This window comes from Triticum urartu, chromosome 4A (assembly GCF_056163025.1).
Source record: "Triticum urartu cultivar PI428250 chromosome 4A, HENAU_Tu73, whole genome shotgun sequence".
Lineage (NCBI taxonomy): Eukaryota > Viridiplantae > Streptophyta > Magnoliopsida > Poales > Poaceae > Triticum > Triticum urartu.
Genome location: NC_141876.1, coordinates 156,383,406 through 156,408,925, shown reverse-complemented (window position 1 = coordinate 156,408,925; position 25,520 = coordinate 156,383,406). Strand labels below are relative to the sequence as shown.

Genomic DNA, 25,520 nt, shown 5'->3' with positions numbered 1-25,520 from the left:
CTCCGTCACACCTAACTGCCGAAGATGTCGCCTTTTAGTCGATCAACACTCAACGCCATCCAACATTGCAGGTCGAACTGACGTCCTATTGGCACTCTCTTGTCACAGAGAATGCCGGAAGCTTGACGCCACTTCATCCATCCGGCTTTGATTCGATACTTCACATCTTCATCGACATCCCCATCGTTCTGCAGCATTGACCCCAAATATCAAAAGCTGTCCTTCCGAGGCACCACTTGCCCATCAAGGCTAACCTCCTCCTCCTCGTGCCTAGTTGCAGTAAAAGCGCACCTCATGTACTCAGTTTTAGTTCTACTAAGTCTAAAACCGTTTGATTTCAAGGTTTGTCTTCATAGCTCTAACTTCCTACTGACCCTCGTCTCACCATCATCGACTAGCACCACATCATCTGCAAAGAGCATACACCGTGGGATATCTCGTTGTATATCTCTCGTGACCTCATCACCAAAGTAAAAAGATAAGGGCTCAGAGCTGACCCTAATGCAGTTCTATTTTAATTGGGAAGTCGCCAGTGCCACTATCACTTGTTCGAACACTTGTCACAACATTGTCGTACATGTCCTTGATGAGGGTAATGTACTTTGCTGGGACTTTGTGTTTCTCCAAGGCCCACCACATGATATTCCGCAGTATCTTATCGTAGGCCTTGTCTAAGTCGATGTACACCATATGCAGGTCCTTCTTTTGCTCCATACTAGAACAATGCCCGTGTGTTGCAACAAGATATAAATATTCTAGTACGTTAGCTTGTGACTTACCTGTCAATAATAATACGATTGTGTAAATAAATGTTCATCAAATTCTGACTGTGAATTACCTTATATTTTGATTAGAACTTTGGTAAGTAAATTAAAGTGGAATTGAAGGTAAGTAAATTAAAGTAATTGATTATCATATACATGGAAGATTGAACGAATGGGTGGTGAAAAGAAAGGTTAAATGGGAACCTTACGTTCCTTTTAAGTTTTTTAGGGAAACGTTCTTTTTAAGTAGTAGAGATATCTATCCATGAGTTGTCGTACCAAGAAAATGGCGCCCACGCAGCCACTCCCATGGGCTGGCCTAACAACGTGCTGGTAGCTCCCACAATCATACATTCGCTCGCTCGCTTAGTCCCCTAAAAAAAGAATTTGCTTGCTCGGTCAACGATTGACCGATCAACCATATTTTTGAAAAAATCAAAAAAATCATGAATTCAAAAATGTTCATCGAATTTGAGAAAAAGTTCATCATTTTTCAGAAAAAGTTCATTGATTTTGGAAAAAATCATTGATTTTGAAAAAGAGTTCATCATTTTTTAAAAGCACACAAATTTAATAAATTTCATCAAATTTGGAAAAAAGTTCATCTATTTTGAAAAACAATTCTCAAATATTAAAAAGCTCATCAATTTTGGAAAAAGGTCATCGTTATTGAAACAAAATGTGCATTTTGAAAAAGAAAAAAGTAAAACATAATTTTTGTTAAAAAATAGAAAAAAAATAAAACTGGTCCAAAAAAACAAAATTAAAAAAATAAAAAGAAATAGAAAAAATAGAAACAAAAAGGAAAAATGATGAAAGAAAATAAATAGAAAAAGAGAAAAAACAAAATCCGGTAAAAAAATCCAGAATGAACAAAAACCAAAAAGACTAGCTGGAGAAAATATAAAAAGAAAATACATTATCACAACGTGTGGTCTGTCTAGTTGGTTAGTGCGAGTCCAGAAGAAAGTGGAAGTCAAACCGGGCCGCGGGCCGGGGGGGGGGGGGGGGGGTGTTGCGCCAATTTGCCAAAGGGCCTATGAATGGGTGGCTGAAGCGCTAAGTAGGAAATCTCCTGCATTGCCCGAGCACCGGGAGCAACTAACAAACAAGTACTCCTTCGGAAGCCCTTGCAAGAGTCATCTCAGGTGGGCTAAGAGCGCGCCACTCTCACTCGCCGTCACGTGTCGCACTTTGGGCGTTCTTTTTAATTTTTGTTTCTTTTTATTTTTCCACACATTTTCGTCTTTTTGGTTTTCCTTAGGTTTTAAAACAAAAAAATTGATTTTTTCCGCGAATAAACTCGTATTTTTCCTTTCATGAGAGGTATAAATTTATTTCTCATGCAGGAACGGATTTGCTTCCGCGAGAGGTACAACTGTGCCTCTCGGATTTGCTTCTGTGAGAGGCACAATTAAACGCGTTTTTTCCTTCCGCGAGAGGCACAGTCGTGCTTTTCTCGAAAAAAAACACGTTTTTCCTTTCGTGAGAGGCATGGATTTGCTTTCGCGAAAAAACATGTTTTTTCCTTTCTCGAAACGAAAAAAATGCGTTTTCTTTTTTTCCCTGCGAGAGACACAGATTTATGCTTCCGTGAGAGGCACATTCGTGCCTCTTTTTGAAAGGAAAAAAATGCTCCCGGCTTGACTTTTTCGTCTATTTTTTTCGTGAAAACCTATTAACATGTGATCTACTTTTGAAGAACTCGGCGCGAGGAATTCAATGGTGAAAACGGTTTCAGATTTGAAGGCACGGTTTAAGGGATAAAGCGTTTTGAATAAATGAATCTATGAAAAAAGAAAAACTCTTAGATTGTAACAGGTAGCTCACATGCACCATTTATCACAACTTTGAAAGATGGAAGTGACCTTTGTAAGAGTGTTTGGTTAGGGAACAAAGTGGAATGAAATGTCATGGTTTCATGACATTCTGTTCCACTAGAAATGGGTTGGTTCCGTTTCTATATTTGGTTGGACAAATAGGTGTAATAGAATGGTTCCATTATTCGATAAAGATAATGTCACGTATATGCATAATTGTCACAAGTCTTTGTATTTTTAACGCATAATAAAAAAGTGCCAAACAAAATACTCCCTCCATTCCACAATGTAGTGTTTCCTCTATCTCCGTGTTTCAACTTTGACCATAAATTTAACTATTTAGACCGATTGCAGCAGGAGCAAAAATTATATCAGTGAATTCGTATTTCAAATAAGTTTTCAATTATATATTTTTTTCTCCCGCCGCAGTTGGTCTCGTTGATTAAATTTATGGTTAAAGTTGGATCTCGGGAAGCGCGGACGCATTATATTTTGGAATGGAGGGAGTACTAGTTATCACTCATATACATGTCAAAAATCTGTCAAAACACTGGCCTAAAAGTTGTTAAAATACAAGTCGTGCATTCATATTCATGTCAAAATACAAGTCATCCATCCATATAGATGTCAAAAAATCTGTCAAAATAGAAGAACGTGGGGCAGGCACGGGACGGACCCGTTATATTTCATCCGGTGACCAAAACCAAAACCAAAACCAAATACAAGTCCTCCTTTTGATTTCGCTGAGCATCGCCGAAGGGTGGAGCTATGTAAGGGCCAACCTGGGCCGTGGCCCGCCCATCGCTGGAAACCAAATTTAGCTAGGCCCAGCCCACACCAGCTGACCAGCATAACGCAACACGCAGCAGCCCAGCATCCAGGAACTCACGGCACGGACAACAAACACTGTTTTCTCCAGCGGCCGCCGCCCGCCGCCGGATCGTCACACAGGGCACAGCAGCCAGCCGCCCCCCGCTCCCGCTGGCCAGCGGCACAAATCGGCCGCCGCCCACGGACGACTAGCCCACCGGCAGCCAGCAGCGCGACGACGGCAAGTCGGCCGACCCACGTAAGCTGCACAGCTAATTTTCTTTGATTCGTTCCCAATTTCTTTCATTTAGGTTATTGTCTGTTCGTATGTGGACTGTGGTGGCATAAATAAACCACTGAAAATCTTATCGTTTACATTTTATGCAAAGCCATCGTTTACAGTTTATACAAAGGCATTGTTCTGTACATTTTGACAAAAAAATAATCCAGTTTGGCAGTATCAATAATTCACTCAATTCGTCTGTAGTTTGATATCTCCAAGCTTTTGTAATGGCTAACTAAAATAGTCTAATGGGGAAACTGTATTGCGGTATAGCTTCTTTTGTTTATATCTACTCACTTTTTCACGAATACACTTAGGAGCGTATCATTGCATTGATAGGGGGGGGGGGGGGGGTGAACATACAGGTTGGCATCACGGACGCGTACACAGAATGGCGCTACCGTGATGCTCAGTGAGCATGGGAATGGGTTGCTCAGCCCTACAAAAATGTTTAGATTACAGGGATGATAGTGCTAAGCGTGCCTCCTCCTGTATCGCAGCCAGGAGAGAGGCGGAAGAGGTCGTAATCTTGTCGAAAATCATGGCGTTGCGGTGGCGCCAGAGTGACCATGCCGTGAGCACCGCGATGGTGGAAAGGCCACGTCGCTTGTCGGTAGTCATCGATGGGAGGATCCTGCTCAGCCAGTCAAAGAACCCAAGAAAACCATCCGGAGCCGCAATCGTGGGGCAGCACCAGGAGAGGATGCCATGCCAAATGACGCGAGCGAAGACGCACTCGATGAGAATGTGGTGCAAGGTCTCGGCCTGTTGGGAGCAAAGCACGCATGTCGGTTCATGTGGAAGCGCGCGACGGACTAGGCGATCAGCCGTCCAGCAGCGGTTGACGGATGCGAGGTAGATGAAGAACTTGACCGAGAGGGGGGCGCCGGATTTCCACATGAGGCGCCAATGCTCGGACGTTGTGGATCCGGTGAAGAGGGCGTTGTAGCAGGAGGAAGCGGAATAGGCACCATGCTCCATCCACTTCCAGCGAATGGTGTCGGGCTCCGTGGTCAGGGTGACAGACTGAAGCCTGCGCCAGGTCTCAACGTACTGGAGCATGGCCTCCGGGCTAGGGGAGTCATGGATATCTCTGATCCAGGCGCGGTCTTGAAGGGCGGTCGCAACTGTGCGAGAGCGGCGTGGTCGGCTCGGCACAAGTGCCACCAGGTTTGAGGCCAGGTCCTGGATGGAGTAGCCCTGCAACCATTTGTTAGTCCAGAAGCGGCAGGAGGTAGCATTGCCCAGGATCAACGTCGTCGAGGCCCGGAAGAATTGAAGGGCTTCGGGGTCCGAGGGCGGCTGGAGGTGAGACCAAGGGCGCGAGCTGTCAAAGGCGTGTAACCAGAGCCATCTAACGCGGAGAGAGATGCCAGTCCGATGAAGGTCCCGGATCCCGAGGCCGCCAAGCTCGATGGGGCGACAGACTCGCGCCCAACTGACGAGGCAGCAGCCTGCACGCGCGTCTTTGCGGCCATGCCACAGGAAGTCGCGGATGATCCTGTTCGCCTTCTTGAGGATAGGGGGGGGGGAGAGCGACATGGCCAGGAGAATGTGCATGGGCAGGGCCGTCAAAACTTGCCGGACCAAGGCAAGGTGCTCACCGCGCGAGAGAAGTGTGGCCTTCCATGTTGCCAGCTTGCGGAGCAATTTTTCCACGAGAGGTTGGAGCTGTGAAGCCGGCACCTTCCCGAGGGAAAGGGGAGCCCAAGATATTGTATCGGGAAGGCCACAACCGGGCACGCGAGGGAGGATCCGATACTGTCAGAGACATCGGCGGTGCACTGGATCGGCGCGGCCAAGCATTTAGCAAAGTTGGTGCGTAGGCCGGAGACGAATCCGAAGAAGTCCAGGAGGCCACTAACGGCAGTGAGCTCAGCCGGGTCGGGATGGCAAAAGATGACCACGTCATCCGCAAAGAGGGAAACGCTCGATGCGGCCTGACGCTCCGTGAGGCGCCGTATGGTGCCGGTGGTGACTGCGTGCTGGAGGAGAGAGTTGAGGACATCAATGGCGAGGGTGAAGAGCATCGGGGAGACGGGGTCGCCCTGCCGAAGACCTTGGTGGTGAGGGATGGGGGGGGGGGCTGGGTGTGCCGTTGATCATGACCCGCGTGGAGGCCGTGGAGATGAGGATGGAGATCCACTCTCTCCACCTTGGCCCGAATCCCAAGTGCTCAAGGACCTGGAGGAGGAAAGGCCAGGAGACAGAATCGAAGGCGCGAGCAATGTCAAGCTTGAGGAGGACCCGAGGGAGCCGGAGCCTGTGAAGCTGCCTTGCCGTCTGCTGGACAAGGGTGAAATTGTCGCGCACACTTCTCCCCGCGATGAACGCGCAGACGAGGTGCCAATCTGAGCGAGAGGACTTTGGCAAAGAGCTTCGCAACCAGGTGAATGAGGCTAATGGGCCGGTAGTCAAACAAGGAGGCTGCGTTTGGTCTTTTAGGGATCAAGGTAATGAGGGCCTCATTGAGTCGCTGGAATGCGTGCCCATTGAGCGCGTAGAGCTTGTCGAAGACGGCACAAAGATCGTGCTTGACGATATCCCAACAGGAGCAAAGGAACTCCGCTGTGAACCCATCGGGGCCAGGTGCTTTGCCGGACGGGAGCTTCTTAATGGCCTCCCAAATCTCATCAGGCGTGAAAGGCGCTTCGAGCTCGGGTAAATCGAAGGAGCGATGATCGATAGCGTCAAGATCAATCGTGAAGGCCTGATCTTCCTGGTGACCAAGGATGGAGGAGAAGTGGTCAAACGCAGCCCGGGCAAGGTTGGCATCGCCGGAGACATGTTGCCCGTCAACAGTGAGGTCTAGGATCCTGTTCTTGCCGGCGCGGTGTGACGCGTGGATTTTGGAGAATGTGGAGGAAGCCTCGCCCTCCTTTAGCCAGCGCAGGCGGATACGCTGCCACACGATAATGCGCTCGAGGGATGCGAGGCCTAGGTATTTGCACTTGAGCTCGCGGCGTAGCCATGCCTCGGCGGAGGAGAGGGGCCGGGAGTCCTGAGCCGCATCAGACCGCGCGATAAGCTCCCGAGCGACGCCCAATTGGGTGGTGATATTGGTAGTGATGCGAGAGCTCCATTGTTGAAGGCTGCGGGTCGTAGCTTTGAGGCGAGCGAAGAAGCGCCGGAACGGATCCGGTTCAGGGGGAATGGAGTTCCAGGCCGCCAGCACGGTGGAATGAAACCCATCCAGTTTGGGCCAGAATCTCTGGGAGTGGAAGCGCCGGCCCCCCGTAGATCGGACGACACAATCTATATGTAGGGGGCAATGATCCGAGGCCGTGGACGAAAGGCACCGAAGGAGGCAGTGCGGGTGGGCCGTCTCCCAGGAGGGGGTGCAGAGGACGCGGTCGTTCCGGACGAGAGTGGGATTCGTTTGCTCGTTAGACTAGGTATATCGCCGGCCGTGCATGTAGATGTAGTAGTGTCCGTGATCAAAGATGAAGCGGCGAAAGCGATTCATAGTGCGTTGAGAGATCCGGTCGTTGTTCTTATCAGCCGCCGAGGTGATCATATTAAAGTCACCCCCAAGAAGCCAAGGGCCAGCAATGCTAGTGCGGAGATCCGGAGCTCGACGAGAAAGGTCAGCTTCGCGTCATCGCCTTGGGGACCATAGACCCCGGTTAGCCACCAATGAGGCCCACCCAGGGGGGAGCTCACCGCAGCGGAGACGCGGTGTTCGCCGACCGACGGGCTGGTAAGGGATAACAAGCTACTCTGCCAAGCAAGAATGATTCCACCCCGGGTATCTATCGCCGGGAGGAAGTAGAACCCATCGAAGGGGCTACTAAGAGTCTCAAAGATGAGAACCGGAGAGACCGAGGAGAGCTTGGTCTCCTGAAGACACACAATAGAGGGAGACACGGAAGCGATAACAGAGCGAATGGCTGCGTGCTTAGCCCGGTTGTTAAGGCCCCGGACATTCCAGAAAATAACTTTGAAGTTGATATCCATAAGAATAATTAAAACACGGAGTGGAGGCCCGGCAACCAGCGCTCATGCCGCGAGCCGACATGACGGGGAAGAGGGGGGGCGAGGCCATCAAGGATCGATTGGGGGAGGTGCCACCCATAGAAATCCGCAAATGCACAAACGACCTTGACGCAAGAGGACGCTCGAAAAGCTTGTAGTATGGGTCGAGGATGGCATCTGACACCGGCTCATCATCTTTTCGGAGGCCCAAGCGGAGTAGAAGAACGCGCTTTGCCTTTGCCTCGGAATCAAGCCCCGGTTAGCCTTGGCAATGCGCATGCTACGGCGGGGAGTGAAACTTGGCGGCACTGTGCATCGGCCTCGCCGCGGACCAAGGGTAGGCAGGACTGGGTTCACTGCAGCCGAGATGGAAGCCAGGAAGCTTTGGAGTGGGGGTACGTGGGTAGGAGAGCGCTGCATGGCCATGCATGGGGAGGGGCGACGTGGCTCGCTCTGGGCCACGGGCATGGGCGGGCTTGCATGCAGGGCGGGGTCCACCCCATCCACCCAAGGCGCGGGCGCGGGAGTGGATGGATTCGAGGCAGGGGGCAGATCGTCCTCGTGATCCGGGCAAGCCAGGGAGGGGATCACCACCGGATCCGAGGCATCTTCCACAGGCCGCATGACGGTCTTCGCGACAGGATCAGGCTGGCCGTTAGCGGGCCCAGCGACCGGATCAGCTTGGCCAAAGCAGGCCTCGGGGCAGCAGGAATCTGGTCAGACTGTGCCCCCAGGGTTGGTGGCGGGGTGGGGCCACCGCATGACCGGTCCGCGGGGGGAGGGGAGGCTGCGCCTGGGGCAGGGCCAGGGGAAGGTTCCAGAGTCGCTGGCTGGACACACGGCGAAGCTGGGTTGGACTGGCTCCGCGGAGCTGAAGCAGGTGGGGTTGGATCCAGCGGATTTTGAACAAGGCTCGTTTGAACGGCCGGGGCCGGCCCCACCCTGGTCGTCGCAGGGTCCAAAGGCGGGGAAGGCCACGTCAGGCGCAGAGCAGGTGGGACCCGGGCAGTAGGCGCAGGTGTCAGACACAGGGCAGGTGGGACCCTGGCAGTAGACGCAGGGATGGAAGGGTGCGGGCCCAGAAGACCCTGCCACCCACGGTGAGGGAGCGGCCGGCGGCGAGACCTTCGGCCACCTGAGGAACCAGAACGGGGCGGGGGCGGGCAGCCCGGCTCGCCGGGCGACGAGTGTTAGACCTTTGAACCTGTGCATTGATAGTTGTGGATGACACTAGGAGAGTTGGGACAATTTTCGTTGGTTTATTTCTCACAATGCCATGCCAACCTGAGAGGTTGGGGATACATACTTATAGGCTGCCAGCCAGCCAAGCATATGCTGAGATGCTGCTAAGATGCTAGTCTAAGATGCCAGTCTAAGATGCTATCCTAACTGCCAGTCCTTGATGGTCAGGAACTCTATCCTAACTACCACAAGGACCATGTGCTGCAGCCCCACAACGACCCTAGTACACAGACTTATCCATCATTCTCCCCCTAAGTCTTGTATGTCGTCTTGTGGGAGAGTTGAATCATCCCGATCCTGGAGCAAAGCTCGAGGAACTTGACCCTCCCAAGAGGCTTGGTGAGCAGGTCTGCGAGCTGGTCCGTGGTGTTGATGTAGCTCACCTCGATGCTCCCTTCTTCCACACAGCTGCGGATGAAGTGATACCTCAGTCGGATGTGCTTGCTCCGTTCGTGGAACACGGGGTTCTTTGCCAGGGCCAGGGCGGACTTGCTGTCCACCAGGAGCTGCACCGTTCTGGTGTCTTGAACGGGAAGATCACCAAGCAGTCGAGCGAGCCAGAGCGCCTGAGTGCAGGCGGTGGAGGCCGCTATGTACTCAGCCTCACAGCTGGACAGGGCCACCACCTGCTGCTTGACTGATTGCCAGCTCACAAGACACTTGCCGAGGAAGAAGAGGATCCCGCTCGTGCTCTTGCCGGTGTCGATGTCGCCGGCGTGGTCGCTGTCACTGTACCCGACGAAGTGTGCCGCTCCCGGACACCTAGGGTAGTGGAGGCCGTGGTCGAGGGTCCCTGCTACGTAACGGACGATCCTCTTCACTGTCTGCTGGTGTTCCGACGTCGGTCGCTCCATGAACCGACTGACATAGCCGACGGAGAATGCTAAGTCCGGCCATGTGTGGGTGAGGTAGCGAAGGCTCCCCACAAGGCGTCGGTACTGCGTAGCATCCACTTCCTCCGTCGTGCTGTCGCGGCTCAGTTTCAGCCTCTCCTCCATCGGAGTGAGAGCTGGGTGGCAGTCGGTGAGCCCAGCTAGCTCAATGATGCGCTTGGCGTAGGCGGACTGTCGAAGCGCGATCCCGGAGTGGTCCTGGTGTACCTCAATCCCTAGATAGAAGGAGAGGAGCCCCAGATCACTCATCTGGAAGGTGGCCTTCATGTCTTCCTTGAACGCCGCCACCTCTGCATCTTTGGTGCCGGTGATCACCAAGTCGTCAACATAGACGCCCACCAGCAGGCCATTTCCTCCACTGCCCCGTCGGTAGACGGCAGCCTCATGCGGGCTTTGCTTGAAGCCCATCTTCTTTAGCGTGGAGTCCAGCTTGGCGTTCCACGCCCTAGGTGCCTGCCGTAGGCCATAGAGAGCCTTGCGCAGGCGGAGTACCTTGCCCTCCTGGCCGGGAATCGCAAATCCCGATGGCTGATGCACGTAGACTTCCTCCTTCAAGTCGCCGTTGAGGAACGCTGACTTGACATCCATGTGATGGACACGCCAGCCCTCCTGGGCAGCCAGCGCAAGGAGAAGTCGCACGGACTCCATCCGTGCCACGGGAGCGAAGGCGTCGTCGAAGTCGACTCCTTCCTGCTGCAAGAAGCCTCGGGCCACCAGGCGAGCCTTGTGCTTGATGATGGCGCCAGCTCCATCCCTCTTCAGCTTGAACACCCACTTAAGGGTGATTGCATGGTGACCACGAGGGAGTTCAGCGAGCTCCGAGGTGCGGTTTTGCTCGACCGCATCCATCTCCAACTGCATCGCGGCGCGCCACGCCACATCTCCCTTGGCCTCTGCAAAGGACCGTGGTTCGCCGTCCTCACACGCGAGTTGTAGCTGCGCCTCCAGGTCACGTGGCATCAGTCCCGGCACCGGTTGGTCGCCGAGTAGATCATTCATCGTGCGATACCGCAACTGTTCGCCTCCATACCACGCGTCGACACGCTCCTCGTCGTGAGTGAGCGGGGAAGCGAACTTCATCGGGCTGTGCTCTGAGTGAGCTGGTGCTGATGAAGACGAACCCACAGTGGTGACTGCCGGGGCTGGAGTATGCGGCGTCGCCAGTTGTGGTGCCGTCGGCGTAGCAGGCGCCGGAGTCGATGCAGTTTTGGGGGTCGGGGTAGACGTGCCCGGCGAAGAGGAGCTGCTTGCTCCCCCGGCTTCCTTGAAGTGGGCATACTCGACAATGAAGTCGTCATACGTCAGCGTCGAGCCGTCGTCGACCGCCTTGTCCCATTGCCACCCTCGCCCTTCGTTGAACACGACGTCTCCTGTTGTGCGCACACGCTGTGTCTTTGGGTCGAGGATGCGGTAGGCCTTTGACCCCTCCGCGTAGCCGATGAAGACTCCCGGAGTGCTCCTGTCGTCGAGCTTGCCGATGTGGCCGAGCTCCTTAGCGAACGTAAGACAGCCAAAGACCCGCAAATGGGAGACCGCCGGCTTCCGCCCATGCCAGGCCTCGTATGGTGTCCTGCCATCGAGTGCCTTAGTAGGCGAGCGGTTGAGGATGTAGACGGCCGTCAGCACCGCCTCTCCCCAGAAAACAGCCGGCATCCCTCTCTGCTTGAGGAGAGCCCGAGCCATCCCCACAACCGTCTGGTTGCGCCGCTCGACGACTCCGTTTTGCTGCGGACTGTACGGCGTGTAGTGGCGTTGGATGCCCTCATCGGCGCAGTACGGCGCGAATTCAGCCGCCGTGAATTCGTCGCCGTTGTCAGTGCGCAACACGCGCAATTTGCGGCCGCTCTCCGCCTCCACACCAACCTGCGCGCGCCTGATGGCGTCTGCCGCTTCTCCCTTGCTGCCGAGAATCACCGCCCACATGTAGCGAGAGAGATCGTCGACGAGTAGCAGGAAGTAGCGTCGACCTCCTGGTGTGGCTGGCGTCACCGGGCCGCACAAGTCTCCGTGCACGAGCTCCAGCTTCTCCTTGGCCCGAAAACTCGCCTGTTTGGGAAAGGGGAGTCGTCTCTGCTTCGTCAGTACGCAGATGTCGCAGAACTGCTCCACATGGTCGAGGCATGGCAGGCCTCGTACCATCTCCTTGGCACTTAGACGCTTCAGGGCCTCAAAATGAAGGTGCCCAAAGCGCTCATGCCATTGCCATGCCTCGTCGTCCCGACGGACAGCGAGACAGACCGGTTGTGCCACCTGCACATCAAGGACGTAAAGTCGATTTTCACCTCTGGGTACCTTGGCGAGAAGGCGACCCTGGTGATCCCAGATGCGTAGGACCCCATGCTCAATCAGCATGCGTGAGCCGTTCTCATCCAGCTGCCCCAAGCTGATGATGGAGTTCCTTAGCGCGGGGATGTAGTAGACACTGGTGAGCAGCCGGTGCTCTCCCGTCTTGGTGGTGAAGATGACGGAGCCGACGCCCTTAATTTCCACAGCGGAGGCATCCCCAAACTTGACGGAGCCTCGCGCATTGGAGTCGAGCTCGGCGAAGAATTCCCTTCGACCGGTCATGTGGTGGGTGGCGCCGGTGTCGAGGCACCACCCCGTAGTCTTGTCCTTCCCGGAGCCATCGCCGAGAAGAGCGTGTGCTTTTGGCTCGTCGAGGTGGATGAGAGCTTTTGCGACTGGTGTCGCTGAAGATAGCTCAATGCTTGCATGCGCCATGAACAGAGCCGTCTCCTCCTGCTTCGCCTGTGCGACGTGAGCCTGGCCTTGTCGTGGTTGCCAACACTCATTGGCCCAATGGCCAAACCGGCCACAGTTGTGACAACTGTTGTCTTGTGCCGGCTTGGGCTTGCTAGCGGCGCCGTCCTTAGCGCCTCCGCGGGCGTCACCTTCGGCACGTCCTTGTGCCCTGCCCGGGGGGCCTCTTCGCGTCTTACGCTGCTTGCCACGCTTGCGGCCGCCCGTCGTGGAAGAAGGCTCCCCCTTCTTCCTGTCACCAAGGCTGGCTTCCCACGACTCCCGAGTTAGGAGCAGCTTCCCGCCGTTGGTGATGGGCCCCGAGGAAGGCTGTGGCTCGTCGGTGTCGACGACCTTGAGGCGACCTATCGCCTCCTCGATTGTCATCGTGGAGAGGTCCAGCAAAGACTCGATCGACCGAGCCATCTGCTTGTACTTCTCGGGGATGCACCGAAAAAGCTTCTCGACAGCTCTCTCCTCGGTGTAGGTGGCATCACCAAACTTCACCAACTTCTGCAGCAGAGTGTTGAGACGGAGAGCAAAGTCATCAACGTCCTCACCTGCATCTCGGGCGGGACTGCGGCGATGAGGGCGTCCAGCGCCCGTCGGTCCTCTTGGTGGTCGACGTTGCTGTCCTGGACTGCCTCCCACATGCGCCGCACCTGGAGCCTGATCTTCATGATCCTGGCCCACTCGACGTAGTTGGTTTTAGTGAGGGTAGGTCACCCGACACTGGGACCAACATCCCTGACCACAGTCCGGACCTCGTAGAGGCCGCGGTCCTGGTCGTTGCAGCCGCCGTCGCAGTGCGCATCTCCACCTGGAGCGCGGGCGTGCTCGGCTGCCCACTGCGTCGTCCGCTCTTGCGCCACTTTGGCGCGGTCTGCGTCAGCGCCGTCGTTCGCAGGCGTGGAGCTGTTGGAGCTGCCGGAGCCGCCGCGGAGTACCTTGGCATCCGCCGTAGCCTCACGTGCTGCGTCTGCTGCTGCTGCTGCTTCTACCTCCACCCTGGCTGCTGCCAGCTCCGCTGCAGCCAGCCTTGACACCCTTGCTGCCGCAACAGCTGTTGCTACAGCTGCTCGCTCACGCTCCTCTGCCACGACGCGCTCGGCCTCCTGCCGGCGTCGTATGCTCGAGGTAGCCGTGTGCTGAGAGCGACTTGCAGACATGGCTCGCTGCAGGGGGGCTGTTGCGTGAGGAGGAGGCTGTTGAAGACAAACTGCTGCTCGACAGTCCTGAGGGAGGAAGGTAACCAGAGGCAGACGGAGCAGCTGCTGCTACCGACTTAGGCTGCTCACAGGAAATGCTCAGGGTACAGGATAACGAGGCTCTGATACCACTTGTTAGACCTTTGAACCTGAGCATTGATAGTTGTGGATGACATTAGGAGAGTTGGGACAATTTTCGTTGGTTTATTTCTCACACAATGCCATGCCAACCTGAGAGGTTGGGGATACATACTTATAGGCTGCTAGCCAGCCAAGCATATGTTGAGATGCTACTAAGATGCTAGTCTAAGATGCCAGTCTAAGATGCTATCCTAACTGCCAGTCCTTGATGGTCAGGAACTCTATCCTAACTGCTACAAGGACCATGTGTTGCAGCCCCACAACGACCCTAGTACACAGACTTGTCCATCAACGGGGAGGCTGCTCGTGGCGACGGGGCCAGGGGCCAGGGACCGGAGGAGAGCCACGGTCCGGGGCGTCCGGATCAACGTCGGGCGGCGAAGGCGGGCCCGGGAGGCGGTAATCTTTAGTCTCCTCGACGTGGATGGAAACCGGGAAGCGGAGGAGCGGGCGCGCGAACCGGAAGACGCGGTCTGGGTCGGCGCGGTGATCAATCCCGTCGCGCGCCGGCAAGAGGAGCTCGGACATGCGTGGGATGCTGTCAGGATTGGCGGTCCAAGCGAACAGGCGGAATTCCGACATGTCCTGGCCGGAGCTCGTCTCAGGCGCCAGGTCCTCAATGAGGCAGAAGGGGGCCAGGAGGAATTCCGCAGAAGAGCGGGACCAGGCATGATCTGGGATACCGCGGATCGAGATGCGCACACGGAAATGTGCGGTCACCGGCTCATCGCCGGCGAGGTGGCTCCAGGGGCTGAACATCAGGCGAAAGCGGGGGGAGCGGAGGCTGCTGGCCGCCACCTGAGCACGGTCCTCCAGAGACCGGAAACGGACGAGGAAGTCGTCGGGATAGTGGCGGTTCACGGAGAACGCGTGACGCTGGAGGCCAAACCACTCCAGGAGCGCCGCGGTGATCTCGACAGAGATGCCGCCGCGGTTGCCGTCCACCGTAGCCACAAGCGCAGACTGCAGCTCCAACTCAGCCTCCGCCATCTTATCGCACCACGGGAGGTAACAGACCGCCGCCGCGGGGCGCAGGGATGGATGGCCGGACAGCGGCGAGGCTGTGGCAGAGGACGGACCAGACCGAACCGCGGGGGGGATGGGGGGGGACTCCGAAGTCGGCGGGGAGGCGCGCGGCGAGGCCACAGGCGGAGAGGCGGACGCCGAGGCCGCAAGCGAGGACGGCACGGACCGAGCCCAGGAGGACGCAGGGCCGCACGGTCCAGCGACGCTCGCCGCAGACGATCCAGGGGAGCGGGGGTGCAGCCGCTTGTGGGGCGGCGAACCAGAGGAGTGGGCGCGCGGAGCGGAGCAGAACCGAGCGACGTGGCCATAATGGCGGCAGCGCACGTCGCGCCGACACTCGGCAGGGCGGTGGTCGGGGGAGGGGCTGAGGCAGCGCGGGCACTCCGCGGGCCACGGGGAGGCAGGGTCCCGGTGGGGAGCGGCCCGGTCGCGGCGAGGAGGACGCGGGCGCAGGCGGGGACGGCGGTCACGACCACGGCCGCGGACATCGGTCCAGCCTGCATCCGCCAGCAGATCCACAGGCTCCTCCACCGGATAGACGCGGTGGATCTCGGAGTGTGGGCACGGACGGGCGGCCGGAGGAGAAGGCGACGGGGGCGAGGCTGCCGCCTGGGCATAGGAAGCAGGGCGGGCCGAGGCAGGGGAGCCGGTCGGGCTGGCATCTCGCCAACGAAGCTCACGGGTCCTCCCATGCCCAGAGGAGGGGGGGAAGGAGGCCATGGCAGTAGCGAGCGGAGGCGCCAGTGCGGGCGAGGGCGTGGATGCCGGGGCCGGAGTGGCCACCGGCGGTGTGTGGGTGCGGGGCGGGCGGAGCAAGCTAGGCGCGGAGCAAGCTAAGCCAAGTCCCACATCTACTCACTTGATCTTGTAACAAATGGGAACAGAGGATACTTACTAATGACAATGATTCAGAATTTTAAAATTTTCGCGTTCTTCTTTAGCTTGGCCCGCCTAACAATTTCTTTGTAGTTCGCCACAGCGCCGAAATCAATGCTACTCCAGCTTTCCGATCTAATACTGATCCAGCAGTTCGTGTTTCTGCCCCCCCCCCCTCCCTCCCCCAACAACGATCGAGCGAACGTACTCAGCGATACGATGGCAGGTACACATGTATCTGGCCCCCCCTATCAGATTATCCTCAACGTGACAATCTCAATAATGGAAAAAAGGCCCATGTGAAAAAAGCCCAGTAGTAGTGGCCGATGGGCATTGACTCTAGTCTGCCACCCCTATCTTCCATCGTAGTAACTGCAAGATTAGTCGCCGCCGTTCCAGTTTTCGACGCCCTAGCCGACGTCGTCCGTTCGCCTCTTCTCGCCCTACTCCCAGGACCCAGCCCTGCTGCTCTTGATCAGTCGATCTGATTCACAGATTCAGGTATTTGGCTGCTGCACTTGTCAATTTTTCCCGCTTAATCAACGAACGAGCAAAGGTTTAATCTCTGTAGATTCTCATCCTGTATCACTGTCGATTGTGGAATTGATACTCCAGATTTTGTTTTGTTTTGGTAATTTGCTTCTGTAATTTGTTAACGCTTCTGATCAGGATATGTCTATTTTGTAAATGTCACAGTCCCACAATTATCATGAATTCAGTGGTGTACTGGTGTGTCTCGGCCAGTTCCTATTTTTGTGATGCAAATTACCTTGTATTAGTTCCTATCTGTGATGCAATATTTTTTATTGTCGAACTTATAGATTATGTTAATTCTCCATTGCAATCCAGCAGGCAGAGGTTATGAAGAGAAAAGCAGGGCCAAACACCATTAAGATTAATGCTTTTTAAGCCGGTTGCTTCAAATCTGAGTCCAGTTAACCGCAAGTATGTTTTTCTACTCTCTAAAAGTACTTATACTGCATTAAGTTATATCTTGGTTGCTTTTTATCTTCAGAATTGAGCCGACTTTATAATCAAATTATTAATATTTTTGATCTTATTGGCAGTCGTAGAGGCCACTTTAAATTATTACGAATGTAATGATATTTTTATGTCACTTAAGCAAAACCTTGTTCTATACGATTAATTTTTGTACTGGGATTTTCTTTGTTACTTGGCTTGGCCCCCCCACAGTAGTGCCCCCCCCCCCCCCCCTATCCAAATCCTGGCTCCGTCCCTGAGTAGTGAAGATGTTGCGGCGGCCGCAAGCTGTCCTGTGTCGCGTCTCGCTGGCGAACCTGTCTCCAGCGGCATGGACTGGTGGTGGGGCGAGCTACCATGGCTCCTCGTCAGAGGGGGGGAAGGGAAACGCGGCGCCTTTGCAGGTCAGAGTCTATCTTCTTACAGCTTTATGTGGGCTACACTTGTCCTCAAGCTTGTTCCGACGAATCAACGACGAGCCAAGGCATTGAATACCCGTTGTTCCAGGCACGTGGGATGGTGGATAGGTTCCGGCTACTTGCCAGGGGTGGCGACGGTGGCAATGGCTGCATCAGCCAAAGGCGCTCCAGGTCCGATCGCCAAGGCAGGCCCGATGGTGAGCCTTTCCAAATTTAATCCATTATCTTTTTTTGTGCACTGTTCATTGCTGTCATATGTATGCAAGCCATCCAAATCCTTGTAGACTGATAAAGCTCTGAATTCAGAGTCTGATGCAACTATGGTTGTGGTGTTATCGGTTCTGTTTGTTTGCATCATTGACCATCCAAATGTATGTTACTATGGTGCAACGGATCATCTGATTTGGTTGTGTTTCATTGAGCTCCGGATGCTGTGAAAAATCATTGTAGATTTATACTGTGCCATCTACACTATGTCAAAATGTTTCTAATAGCCCAAGTGATTTTCTGCTACTTAGTCTAGTTTTCATGCGCCCAGAATTTCTTATTCACAATAAAATATTGCAGGTGGCGATGGAGGGACAGGTGGTAATGTCATTCTTGAGTGCTCAAGATCTGTCTGGGATTTCAGTAACTTGCAACATCACACGGTATGCTTTTGGTATCATCTTATTTTGTGTTTCGGCATGAGGTATATAGATGTCATGGGCTCTTTGTTTTGCTAGATGCATTATCCCTCTTCGTAAAAGAACTAATCTCTTGGTGTAAATTCTTAGCCTGTGCATATTATCGAGTTAGAAGCTCACCCTTACTTCTGTTGGACTTAAGACTAAGAGCGACTTATTCACACTCTAACTTAATATCACATTGAGTCTTTGCAAATGAAGAAGATTCTGCAGAATTTATGCTTTTCAGTGTCATGGTTTTACACTTATTTACTTTGTGTTTCCAGAAAGCAGTCCGAGGAGGCAATGGACTTTCTAAGAAACAGATAGGGACAAGAGGTCCTGACAAGGTTACCAGAAATATATGTATATACATGTGCATTTCGCATTTACTAAGTTCCTTTTCGAAATATATAACCTTCTCTTCGTGTGTCTGACAGGTTGCACAAGTACCAGTTGGCACAGTGATTCATCTAGTCCGAGGGGAGCGGCCGTCTTTCACTGTAAATAAACCAACCAGATCTCTAGATCCCTGGGATATCCCAGATGCTGTGGATGACTCTGCAGACAGTTCCAATCAGAAGAACAAGGATGGCATTAATGGAAATGAAGCTGAAAGAGAAAGTAGCAATCAGCGGGAGAAGCAAACATACCCTAGTACATGCTCCAAGACTGGGTTTTCGAATGCTGAAGATGGTGATGCAAGTAGCATTCAACATCAGGTCGAGTTTGATGAAAATGATCAGTTTGATGACGACGATGAAGAATTTTGGGAGGATGAAGATGAAACGGAGGAAGAGGCTCTAGATGCAGATGGGGAGAGGGAAGAAGATGACATACAGTATTCTGTTGCTGAAATGACAAGACCTGGGCAACGGTTGATCGTAGCACAAGGAGGGGAGGGTGGGCTAGGGAATGCTTCTATCGGCAGAGACGTCCGTCTATCCAAAGGAAATAGACAAGAGGAGGTAGCCCGTTTAAGTACTGGACAGGCAGGAACAGAGTCTTTTCTTGTCTTAGAACTGAAGAGCATTGCTGATGTTGGCCTTGTTGGTTTGCCTAATGCCGGAAAGAGCACACTTCTGAGTGCTCTCTCTAGGGCTCGGCCGGAGATCGCTGACTATGCATTCACCACACTAAGGCCCAATATTGGTAGCCTGACCTACGACGACTACTTGTCAGTGAAAGTTGCTGACATGCCTGGTCTTATCAAAGGTGCCCATGAGAACCGTGGCCTGGGCCATGCCTTCTTGAGGCACATTGAGCGCACCAAAGTTCTGTCCTATGTACTTGACCTGGCAGCAACACTCAACGGTAGGAAGGGTATCCCACCATGGGAGCAGCTATGCGATCTGGTCGTGGAGCTAGAGCATTACCAAGAAGGCATGACAAAGCGCCCATCGTTGATTGTCGCAAACAAAATAGATGAAGAGGGAGCTGAAGCAATGTATGAAGAACTGAAGAGGAGAGTGCAAGGTGTTCCTATATTTCCAGTGTGTGCCATCTTGCAAGAGGGAGTACCTGATCTGAGAGTTGGCCTGAGAGACCTTATTGATGCCTCGGATCCGCAAGGTGTTGATTTGAGCAAAATTATTGTAGACTAAAAGGCTTTGCCCCTCGTTGGAGAAGAATTATTCTCTGATTTTTTCCCCTTGAGCACTGTCTGCTTACAGATGCACTGTAGATCCATGTTGCAAAAATTGCTCTAATTTTCTGCGTTGCAGAATAGATCATCTATTGTTTTAGAAAATTCAGTGTAATAATAACTAAGGGTTACCAGTATGTATGCTTTGGTCTTTCATAGGAACAGCAATGCGTACTACCAAAAAGGTTCATTCAAGCGCTATTTCTAGTGTCCGAAATATCACAGTAATATTTTTTCTGGAAATAAATACAATTTGATTTGCATTTAGGACAGTGTACTGGTGAGTTTTGCATGGGACCTATCACCAAGAACTTGACTGAAACCTGTAGGCGTACTTTGCTTTGTTTCTCAAAGTCATGGTCTCGTGGAGGTGCACTGACGTCCATTTGGTCCAGATGCCATGGATTTTGATTGTTATTGACTGGTGTATGCTGAAACTTGCGCCAAAGTTAAGCAACTTTGCTGATGTTTATCTATTGTATTTCAAGAATAGAGGTCACCATCTGTCAACTTTTTCCGAGTACAGCGAACAATTAGAATGCTGAAAAAGATTAATCAAATAAGCCCGTCTAGCTCAGTTGGTAGAGCGCAAGGCTCTTAACCTTGTGGTCGTGGGTTCGAGCCCCACGGTGGGCGTGTCCACTGTTATTTTTTTAAAGCCAGCCACCCTTGTCATATAGTTTTTTGGATCCACCAGGCCATTACTTTTCCCGTCAACTCTCAACTGCCCATCTACATACAGATATTGGTATTTATATACTGCATATGCCACCAGTTCTATGGAGTACAGTTCGTGATTTCAAAAAAAAAGTCCATGCTATATATATTGGTATATTGTTGACAAGATCATGCCCCAACTCACTTGGCTATGAAGTCTGAACAAAATGAACCTACATTTGGAAGCGTTGTCATTTCTGAAAAAGCACGGCACAGCTGCCAAACCAATCCTCTAAACTGTACTCTCAACTGCCAGCCACCCTTGTCATACAGTTTTTTGGATCCACCAGGCCATTACTTTTCCCGTCAACTCTCAACTGCCCATCTACATACAGATATTGGTATTTATATACTGTATATGCCACCAGTTCTATGGAGTACAGTTCGTGATTTCAAAAAAAAAGTCCATGCTATATATATTGGTATATTGTTGACAAGATCATGCCCCAACTCACTTGGCTATGAAGTCTGAACAAAATGAACCTACACTTGGAAGCGTTGTCATTTCTGAAAAAGCACGGCACAGCTGCCAAACCAATCCTCTAAACTTGCCACCCTTGTCATACAGTTTTTTGGATCCACCAGGCCATTACTTTTCCCGTCAACTCTCAACTGCCCATCTACATACAGATCTTGTCAACGTGTCCACTGTTATTTTTTTAAAGCCAGCCACCTTTGTCATACAGTTTTTTGGATCCACCAGGCCATTACTTTTCCCGTCAACTCTCAACTGCCCATCTACATACGGATATTGGTATTTATATACTGTATATGCCACCAGTTCTATGGAGTACAGTTCGTGATTTCAAAAAAAAAGTCCATGCTATATATATTGGTATATTGTTGACAAGATCATGCCCCAACTCACTTGGCTATGAAGTCTGAACAAAATGAACCTACACTTGGAAGCGTTGTCATTTCTGAAAAAGCACGGCACAGCTGCCAAACCAATCCTCTAAACTTGCTGAATTTGAATGACCTTGATAAACAGGAAGCGTTTCAAAGTGACAAGTAACAGCAAGCATCTTTCGGCTTGAAATTTAGGCATGAAAGCTATCTTTCTGGTACAAGTGTGAAGCATTTCAAACCGATAAGTGACAGCAACCAGCTTCAACTTGAAATCTAGGCATGAAAGTTATCTTTTGGACACGGGCGCAAGCATTTCAAACTCACAAGTCACATCAACAATTTTAAGAAACTAGGCATTGATAAGTGACGGAGCCAATAATTCCAGCACGTTAGTTGAATCTAATAGAAATTTACTGCAAAATATGCCGATTTCTTTTTCACTGAAGACTCTTGTGATCTGATGCGTGATGTTTCGACGTTTGTAGCCATAGTTTAGAAACCTGCCCAGGATTGTTTTTCTTTGAGATTGGAAGTAATTATTGGAACAAATAGCTTCAACTAGCTTCATAATCCACGTGGAGCCAAGACGTCATTAAAAACAAATCTTCAAACTGTGATATGAAGATTTATTCTGAAACTATGATTCATAGGAGAAAATAGGCCTTGTTGAGTTTCTGTTGATGAGATATTCTCCGCCGTGGAGTTTGTCCAGTACTTAATTCTCTTTTGTTTTTGACGTGCAGGACTAGTTAGTACCTAAGGATGTGACATAATCTTTGTTAATGTTTTGTGATAAAGTTTTCTATGTCCCGCATCAAAATAAGATATCTCCTTCTAGATTGTCGATGTATTGGATGTGATGTTTTGTTGCGGTCTCGGTTACAAGAACTAGAACAAACAAGCTGTGATCTAGCATCATCAATGTTTAAAAAAAAATAGTTCTCATATAGTAGTAGTCTTCAGAATGATCATTGCTGGTAATGCATACCATTGTGATTCATACGGGCTTCTTCCTGAAACAGAAAACTGTGACATGCAATTGGAGTGGAGAAAACAATTGCTTCCAGTACAAGTATACCCCATGCTTACAAAATACTAATTCGTTATGTACCCTCTCGATTGAGGGAACTAGTGAAATAAGAAGAAAGTTATCCACAAAAAAAAGTACTTATGTTCACCATACTTTCTTTAAAAGAAATAGAAATATTGCACTTTTATTCCCTACAACTTGTAGATAGATATTAAATGAATGGTTCTTTGTTTAATATCTAAAAGCTACTTGATGTACGGCAAAAGAAATTTTGAGAAGCAACAAAAAAGGCCCACTTCTTGCCGTCTTGCAGTAGAGAAAGTCATATATAGAAAATCATAGTTTTTTCTTTTCTTTTCGAGAAGATACAAAATGATGTCGAATAGTTTGAAATCAAAAGAAGGGGAAGGGAAGGGAAGTCAACTACGCATTATTCCTTTTGACACAAACCATCCATGCATGTCTTCATCAAGGAACAGTATACTGCGAATGTAATCCAGAGAGAGATTTGAAGGTAGAGGAGGTCCATACGTTGGATTTGTTGGCGTGCCGAACTATTATTAGTGGGCTTGGATATTTTTTTATTCGTTTTTTCAGGAAGCAACTAGAAAGATCAGCTCAGGTTTGTCTTCGTGCTTAACTTAACCAGCTACCGCAACCCCTTTTATCACTACAAGAAATTCACTTGTAATGTCAAAAACGCTCTTGTATTATGAGAATTACATCTAACCACCTCAAGGATAATAAAAAAATTATCGAGTGAAGAGCTTTTTGTCTCTGTCTTAAGGCAATCGATTTTGAGAAATTGGACTAGTTCCGGGAGGCCGGCGCACCAGTAGCATCGTGCCACGCAACGGCAGCTTATTAGACTAGAGTGGCCTCCTCTTGTACGCTACCAAAGCTTGTGTACACCATTCGTCTATAAATAGTGGCGCCGGTGTGAGGCTATCCATTCAATTCAATTGTGCGCATCATCATCCCTGATACCAAAGCTCATCTTCTTCTCCTTGAAATCTTTTTGGGTCCACAGATTTGGAGGATGTCTTGCAACTGCGGATCAGGCTGCAGCTGCGGCTCAGACTGCAAGTGCGGGTATGGATGCTTTATTTTATTTTTATTTTTTGATTGACGTTAATGGATGCTTCTCCTTGCGAAAATACTCTCATGCTATTTATCTACTTGATCTGGTGATCTCTGTATCTGGTAAGAATTAGTTCCTTGTGGTGATGAACTATCGATTTGATTCGCCTACCGGTTGCCTTCGCCCGTTGCAGGAAGATGTACCCTGATCTGACGGAGCAGGGCAGCGCCGCCGCCGAGGTCGCCGCCGTGGTCGTCCTCGGCGTGGCGCCTGAGAACAAGGCGGGACAGTTCGAGGTGGCCGCCGGGCAGTCCGGCGAGGGCTGCAGCTGCGGCGACAACTGCAAGTGCAACCCCTGCAACTGTTAAGCTGCATGCACTCGTACGTAGTACGTGTGATGGTGTGAGAGTATACGTGAATAACGAGCGTCTGATCTGATGGAGTGGAGCAAGTGTGCGTGTGTGTGTGGTTTACTTGCTCGCTCTCCGCCTATGCTCTGCCCTTGCTGTCCCTGTGTGTATGTGTATGCATGTGTCCCTGTAATTGCTTCATCTATCTCCACTATGGATGGAGTGGTGAATATGTAAGAATGAAAGATTTACCTAATTAACTACTCCTAAATCGCTCCTTCAGTTAACTGGTTTTCTTGATTTTCTGGGCGGCGCATCTTCGGCTATTTATCCTCTAATAACATGAAGTATACAGCGAAGAACAAATTGACCCCTTTTCCTAAAAAAAACAACAACAAAAACAAATTGACCCAAAAAATTGCTGATTCCTCCTATACAATGAAGATTTCGATCGAGAATTGCAACCGTCAGAACGTTCAATGTTTCTTAACCGGAAAACTAACAAAAAAGAAAAGAAAAAAGGTTGTACACAAGTGAGCAACTATGTTGCTGTGTTGTTTATTTTCTGGGCAGCGCTCTGTGCCGGTCGATCGGCGCAGGCCCTAGATCGGTCCCCGTCAAAGACATTCGATCGAGATGGCTGTAACCGTTGGATCTGCCCCCTTTGCCGTTCCCTTCATCTCACACAAAAAATGAAACATTTCCTAGTTCGAATTAAGTGATGGCACTATTTCAAGATATACTTTTAAAGCTAAACTTTTCCATCTCGTGCAAATACGTGCATGTAGAATTACTGGAATATTTTAATTTTTTTTTGGAGAAACATGAATTTTGGTCAGTTTTACAAAATCGTGCTATAGATAAACCAAACGGGGCATTTCTAAGCAAGTGGTTTTCCAACTTTCGAGAATTAAAATGGTGCTATAGGTAGACCAAAATGGGGCATTTCTAAGTAAATGGTTTTCCAACTTCCGAGAAATAGTCTGAGATTTTTATGACAAGCTTATGTACCGATGTTAAGAGACCGTGAAAAGTTTCACAATTTTTTTTTCTTCTTAAAAGTTGAAGAAAATGCTAAACTACATTTATTACATAACGAAAGATGATTTTAATTCACATTTCTTATTATATATCTTAAACCATGGTATATAAATTTTTTGAAGTGGAAAAATGCTGATCACTAAAATTGGGTTTATGGAATTTGCATTTGTTATGGGAGATAGTCCATTTGGTGAACCAATCATTATTTCTTTATTTGTATTCTTCTTAGATTTTTATCATAACCTATTGTACCAATATTGGGACCCCTGATTAACTTTTAGTATTTTGTGACAACATTAAGATGTTTTGTTTTGTCATCCCCTCTTAAATAGTAGAAGAAAATGCCAAATTATGATTATTATTACATAACAAAAGGTGATTTTAATTCACATTTGTTCACCAAGCCCTCGATCACGGTGTTATGATTATGATTATGACAACACAACGAGCGGTGATTTTAATTATCATTATGATTATAATCATAATCACAATTTGCTAAATTATGAGCATGGTTACTACTCCCTCGGTTCTGAATTACTCGTCGCAGAAATGAATGTATCTAGATGTATTTTAGTTCTAAATACATTCATTTCTGCGATGAGTAATTTGGAACGGAGGGAGTACTTGACAGCCCTCGGCCGCGACTGGGGCGGCCAAACACGCCGGAAGTTGTTGCCCTCTGTTCATTTCTGTGCAGAATGAGTTTGTCTTGATACTGCCAAGAAGACCAGGCTATTTACAAGTTGGTTTTGAAAAAGAAAGAGTTGACGGGATATTCAAGTCAAGCGTGGCAAAGGAATATTGTATGCTAGATTTCAGGATATGCTACCCTTCTGCGTCGAGTTTCAGTGTATTCTTCTCCACTCAACTACCAGTCATGCAGACATGGCAGTGCCATAGTACTTTTTTGAATGTTGGCAGGAGAGCTGCCAAAACCATTAATGACAAATTGACATATACTGAAA

General features: G+C 50.6%; 2 protein-coding genes and 1 non-coding gene across 4 annotated transcripts; all 3 read left to right on the top strand.

The window, feature by feature from the left end:
• Positions 1–3,443: 3,443 nt before the first annotated feature.
• On the top strand, positions 3,444–19,626 carry LOC125551274 (putative GTP-binding protein OBGM, mitochondrial). Of its 2 annotated transcripts, XM_048714446.2 has the most exons (7): positions 3,445–3,653; positions 16,627–16,722; positions 16,972–17,162; positions 17,266–17,374; positions 17,745–17,827; positions 18,130–18,192; positions 18,283–19,626. In XM_048714446.2, exons 3-7 carry the CDS (start codon positions 17,028–17,030, stop codon positions 19,444–19,446), a joined length of 1,554 nt encoding a protein of 517 aa, XP_048570403.1. In that variant the 5' UTR covers positions 3,445–3,653; positions 16,627–16,722; positions 16,972–17,027; the 3' UTR covers positions 19,447–19,626. The 2 variants fall into 2 exon arrangements, with proteins under 2 accessions (XP_048570402.1, XP_048570403.1); XM_048714445.2 differs by having other exon boundaries at positions 3,444–3,653; positions 16,630–16,722; positions 16,972–17,374.
• A 424-nt stretch (positions 19,627–20,050) lies between these two features.
• Positions 20,051–20,123, top strand: TRNAK-CUU (transfer RNA lysine (anticodon CUU)). Its single transcript has one exon. It is a non-coding gene; the product is annotated as a tRNA-Lys (tRNA).
• Positions 20,124–22,970: 2,847 nt separating this feature from the next.
• Positions 22,971–23,801, top strand: LOC125551275 (metallothionein-like protein 1). Its single transcript, XM_048714447.2, has 2 exons — positions 22,971–23,175; positions 23,358–23,801. The coding sequence occupies exons 1-2, from the start codon at positions 23,123–23,125 to the stop codon at positions 23,530–23,532; spliced, it is 228 nt and encodes a 75-aa protein (XP_048570404.1). The 5' UTR covers positions 22,971–23,122; the 3' UTR covers positions 23,533–23,801.
• The last annotated feature ends 1,719 nt before the right edge of the window (positions 23,802–25,520 follow it).